At 39.4% G+C, this 6,170-nt stretch overlaps 1 protein-coding gene across 1 annotated transcript; it reads left to right on the top strand.

Moving 5' to 3' along the window:
* KRT26 (keratin 26) lies at positions 1–5,881 on the top strand. The gene is made up of 8 exons (XM_052657986.1): positions 1–441; positions 872–954; positions 1,911–2,067; positions 2,696–2,866; positions 2,951–3,076; positions 3,749–3,966; positions 4,838–4,905; positions 5,730–5,881. The coding sequence occupies exons 1-8, from the start codon at positions 1–3 to the stop codon at positions 5,879–5,881; spliced, it is 1,416 nt and encodes a 471-aa protein (XP_052513946.1).
* The last annotated feature ends 289 nt before the right edge of the window (positions 5,882–6,170 follow it).

Genomic DNA, 6,170 nt, shown 5'->3' with positions numbered 1-6,170 from the left:
ATGTCTTTTCGACTTTCTGGTGGATCCAGGCGGCTCTGCTCTCAAGCTGGCGCTGGTCGGCTAACTGGTGGAAGGACAGGCTTCAGGGCTGGAAATGTATGCAGTGGGTTGGGAGCAGGAAGTAGCTTCTCTGGCCCTCTTGGAAGCGTTTCTTCTAAAGGAAGTTTCTCTCATGGTGGTGGAGGGTTGGGAAGTGGTGTCTGCACTGGTTTTCTTGAAAATGAGCATGGCCTCCTCCCTGGGAATGAAAAGGTAACACTGCAGAACCTCAATGACCGCCTGGCATCCTATCTGGACCACGTGTGTACTCTGGAGGAGGCCAACGCTGACCTCGAGCAGAAAATCAAGGGCTGGTATGAGAAATATGGGCCTGGTTCTGGCCGGCAACTTGCTCATGACTATAGTAAATATTTCTCAGTCACTGAAGATCTCAAAAGGCAGGTAAGAAAGATGGATACTTTTACTACAGGCTTTGGGTGTGCATAACCTTAAAAAAAAAAAAAAAGATGTAATAGAAAACACGCTTAGCAAATTTGTGTTAATTTGCTAACACTACATTCCCAGTGCTTGGCACACTGCCTGGCAATAAGAATTTGCAGAATTAATTGATGAAAGAGAAATTGTTTCCAAATAGAATTGCTTCATTGATCTTTATTTACCTCATACTTTTTGATGAAGAGTAATAAAACTGTGATTGGGAAAGTTTACATTTGGCTCTTAAACTCTGCAGAAAATCCAGATTTCTTTAAAATAGGAAAAAAATGATACTAAAATAGATGTTTTATGGATTAAGAAGATAAGAATCACCATGAGATCTGGAATCTCCCTTGACTTTTGGCACCTAACATTTTGCACCATCTACCCTATTCAGATTATTTCTGTGACTACCTGTAATGCCAGCATTGTTCTACAAAATGAAAATGCCAGACTGACCACTGATGACTTCAGGCTGAAGTAGGTAAACATAAAGTAATTAATTATAATAAAGGTAAAAATACTATGTTGGAATAGAGAACATAACTTTTGCTTTAAAAACCAACATGGTTTTATAAAGTCAGACTAGATGACTGAAGAGATTAAATGTGCCCTGATACAAAGCTAGCATAAATTTAATTTTTTTTAACTTTTTAAAGCCTTTTTTTTTTTTAATATTGGAGTATAACTAGTTAACAATGCTGTGATAGTTTCAGGAGGACAGCAAAGGGACTCAGCCATACAGATACATCTATCCTTCTCCTTCAAACTTCCCATCCAGGCTGCCACATAACACTGAACAGAGTTCCCTGTGCTATACAGTAGGTTCTTATTGGTTATCCATTTTAAATATAGTGGTACTAACTCCTTAACTATCCCTTCCTCCCATCACTCCCCCCTGACAACCATAAGTTTGTTCTCTAAGTAGGTGAACCTGTTTCTGTTTTGTAAATAAGTTCACTTGTAACATTCCTTTTTAGATTCTACATATGAAGGATGGCATACAATATTTCCCCTTCTCTGCCTGACTCACTTTACTCAGTATGATAATCTCTAGGTCCATCCATGTTGCTGCAAATGGCATTATTTCATTCTTTTTAATGGCTGTATAATATTCCATTGTATATATGTACCATATCGTCTTTATCTATTTCTCTGCTATGGACATTTAGGTTAAAGCTATCATAAATTTTAAAGAGTAGTTTTCTTCTACTGTTAAGCATACAGGATGCCAAAAATCAACTCTGAAGAAACAGCTCCAAAATAATATTCATAAACCAATAGGTGTTTCAAAATGTTTCATCATTTTGCTATCATCATCTGCTTCAGGGGTATGTACTAAACATTGGTATCTTTTAGTATATGAAACATCTAGAAAAGTCATGCTTTGCACCTACCTACGATTATAGTTCTCAAGCATTTTAACAACCTTCCAGGTATGAAAATGAGCTTGCTCTCCACCAGAGTGTTGAGGCTGACATCAACGGTCTTCACAGAGTTATGGATGAGCTGACTCTTTGTATAAGTGACCTGGAGATGCAGTGTGAAGTACTCAGTGAGGAACTGACATACCTCAAAAAAAATCACCAGGAGGTAAGGAACCCTGGCTTCTTATGGTATCTGATGCCCTTCCTCAAGTCCACTGTGGATCTCAATCAAAAGTCTGCCCTGAATAGATTTGTGATTGCCAGGAGGGAAGGGGGAGAAGGAAGGGATGGATTGGGAGTTTGAGATTAGCAGAGGCAATCTATTATATATAGGAGAGATAAACAGCAAAGTCCTACTGTATGGCACAGGGAACTATATTCAATACCTTGTGATAAACCATAATGGAAAAGAATATGAAAAAGAATCTATAGGTATGTATGTATAACTGAGTTACTTTGCTGTATAGAAGAAATTAACATAACATTGTAAATCAACTTGTGTGTGTGTGTGTGTGTGTGTGTGTGTGTGAGCTCAGTCATGCCTGACTTTTTGCGACCCCATGGACTATAGCCTGCCAAGCTCCTCTGTCCATGGAATTTTCCAGGCAAGAATACTGGAGGCGATTGCCATTTCCCTCTCCAGGGATCTTCCTGTGCCAGGGATCAAACCCATGTTTCCTACATCTTCTGCACTGGCAGACAGGTTCTTTACTGCTAGCGCCACCTGGGAAGCCCAAAATCAACTATACTTTAATAATTTTCTTTAAGTCTACCTTGATGATTAATACATATAGCTTTTCCAGGAAATGAAAGTCATGCAGGGTGCAGCCGGGGGGAACGTGAATGTGAAGATAAATGCAGCCCCAGGAGTGGACCTCACTGTTCTGTTGAACAACATGAGGGCTGAGTACGAGGACTTGGCGGAACAGAACCGTGAAGATGCCGAGGCCTGGTTTAACGAGAAGGTATATGTAGCAAATCACAGGCCAAGGGGTTTGTTCAGGAGACCACCAAGCGGGTCACTAACCCATCTGACAATTATGCTTCAGAGCACATCGCTGCATCAGCAGATTTCTGACGATGCGGGAGCGGCTATGGCAGCCAGAAATGAGCTGATGGAACTGAAGCGCAACCTGCAAACCTTGGAAATAGAACTTCAGTCCCTTCTGGCCATGGTTCGTAGGCATCACCTTGACTTGAATGTGTGTGTGTGTTAAGTAAATACAAACATATATATATATGCGGGTGTGTATGTGTTGTTGTTTAGTTGCTAAGTCATGTCTGACTCTTGCAACCCCAGGGACTGTAGCCCACCAGACTCCTCTGTCCATGGGATTCTACAGGCGAGGATACTGGAGTGGGTTGCCATTTCCTTCTCCAAGGGATCTTCCCAACCCAGGGATCAAACCAGCATCTCCTGCATTGACAGGCGGATGCTTTACCACTGAGCCACCTAGGAACCCATATATATATATATATATATATATATATATATATATATATATATAAAAACATATAACTGAATATATATAACTAATTATATAGCTGAATACATATAACTAATTATATTTCACTAAAATGTATTAAATAGACATGGACATATTATATATCAAGCATTTTTTCTATAAATATTACTTCTGATTCACTAATCCCAAAACTTGAAGAAGGAAAAACAGGAAGCTTTTTCAATGAAGAGCAAAATTTTTTTTTTAATTTGGCTAATGTTGATTTTCAAGGGGAAAGATTTAGCCCTTGTACAAAATATTTCTTTCCACCTTGAGAATGTTTTTAAAGCATAAACATGTGGTTTATCTGTTACACGTGCAAGCTGTGCTTTGTTCTTTCAGAAACATTCCTACGAATGCTCCTTGGCTGAGACTGAAAGCAATTACTGCCATCAGCTCCAGCAAATCCAAGAGCAGATTGGAGCAATGGAGGACCAACTCCAGCAGATTCGGATGGAAACAGAAGGCCAGAAGCTTGAGCACGAAAGGCTTCTCGATGTCAAAATATTTTTAGAAAAAGAAATTGAAATGTATTCCAAATTAATAGATGGGGAAGGAAGGTAAATATTAACTTGTGAAAAACATGAATCACACATAGACTAGGTTTTCTCAGTGTATGTGTAAACCAATACTGTATCCTAGAATTTCCTGCTCTGAAGAGCATCACTTAGCAATTTGTTACTGCATCTAAATGACATGAAAACAGGCAGCAAAATCCAATCTCTTAGTATGTAAAGTATCTATACCTATTACTGTAGAGACGATTTAAATATGGAATACTGAGCAATGCCTGGACTCCAATCCAGGAGGAAAACTGCTTTCTAAGATTGAGCACGGAAGCATGTTTCTTATAATAACACACTCCACTGTGGCTTCACTGGCCACCACCCTGTCGTGTTGTTGTTTAGTCGCTTAGTCATGTCTGACTCTGAGACTCCATGAACTATAGCCAGCCAGGCTCCTCTGTCCATGGGATTTCCCAGGCAAGGATACTGGAGTGGGTTGCCATTTCCTTCTCCAGGGGATCCTGGAGATCTTGGAGATCTCATTTCCTCCAGCTAATGTTGAAGCCATATTTGAAACTAGAACTTCAATTGAAACTAGCACTCCAAAACTTTTATTCCCCATTCATAGTTATTTATGCATGGACAGAGGGGCCTGGTAGGCTACAGTCCATGGGATTGCTAGGAGTCGGACACGACTGAGCAACTTCACTTTGACTTTTCACTTTCATGCATTGGAGAAGGAAATGGCAACCCACTCCAGCGTTCTTGCCTGGAGAATCCCAGGGATGGGGGAGCCTGGTGGGCTGCCGTCTCTGGGGTCGCACAGAGTCAGACACGACTGAAGCGACTTAGCAGCAGCAGCAGCAGCAGCAGCATGAGCTCCCTAATGAAAGAAAACTGCAGTAATTTTCTTTTCTCTTCACAGAAAAAGCAAGTCCACATGTTACAAATCAGAAGGGCGTGGGCCCAAAAATTCTGAAAATCAAGTCAAAGGTACAGGAGGGTTGTTTTTTTTAACTTGGAATAACTCTTAAACTCCAGCAGTCGTATTAAATAAGTCACTTATTTGGAAACTAAGTAAAATTGTATATAAGTTTAGTTCTAGTGAATGAAGGGATAAGGTATCAGCTCTTAACATTCATATTTCATATTCCTGTAGAACAGATGTGGTCAAATTATGAAATTACTGAAATGGGAAATCAATTCCCCCAACATTTTTCTTACTTAGAACCTATTATTTTCCCAGTTTCAATGTTTTTCTAGAAAAGCAACTTTATTTTAAACCACAAAAACAGGGCAAGTTGGTGTTTAAAAGAAAATATTACTTGCTCCAGGCCTATACCTGCCTGATACTTCTCTTTTTTTAGTATAAATTTATTTATTTTAATTGGAGGTTAATTACTTTACAATATTGTATTGGTTTTGCCATATATCAACATGAATTATTCATGTTTCACTTATGTTTTCAAACACCCATTGTTCTAAAAGATAAGAAAGATAGTCTCAGGCCTTGCTAAGCACAGATATTGAGTATTACATCTCAATTTTCAGCAAACTCGCAAACACTGTTTGTTGGGGTTTTTTAAGATTTTTATGTATTTATTTACTTGGCCGTGCTGGGTCTTAACTGCAGAATGTGGGATCTAGCTCCCTGAGCAGGGATCAAAATCCAGGCTCCCTGCATTGAGAGTAGCACTCTCAGCCATTTGACCACCAGGGAAGTTCTGCAAACTGTTTTATACGCGCATACCCATTGTGACTAAATACCTTTCCACCTGTTAAGAATGAGTACTAAGCTTGCATTTATTTTATTTTAGACTCAAAAGAAGAAGCTGTTGTCAAGACAGTGGTTGGGGAACTTGATCAGCTTGGCAGTGTCCTCTCACTAAGGGTCCACTCGGTTGAAGAAAAATCCTCAAAAATAAGCAACATTACAATGGAGCAACGACTGCCTTCTAAAGTCCCTTAATGAGGGGAAATGCTCTCTAAGAAAAAAAAAAATAGTCTGCTTTTGTAAAATCCTATTAACCAAAAAACCCAAGGAAACCATTCATTTCTGTTCTTCAAAATAAAAGGGTTAGAAGATGTTTCCCTTCTCTTCCCTTTCTCAGGTTCTTTGCATGTCATCCTTCCCAGGAATAGGGAAAAAAATCTTGCTCTGTCCCTGGTTTTTGCTTGCATTTGGTGGAATCTTTATTGCCTCTTCATTAACAATTTTCTGCCCCAAGTTATTTTTGATAAATTCTGTGGTTTTGAAT

Source organism: Budorcas taxicolor, chromosome 19, assembly GCF_023091745.1.
Source record: "Budorcas taxicolor isolate Tak-1 chromosome 19, Takin1.1, whole genome shotgun sequence".
Classification (NCBI taxonomy): domain Eukaryota; kingdom Metazoa; phylum Chordata; class Mammalia; order Artiodactyla; family Bovidae; genus Budorcas; species Budorcas taxicolor.
The sequence above is the reverse complement of the archived record's forward strand: the minus strand, read 5'-3'. Positions and strand labels throughout refer to the sequence as shown.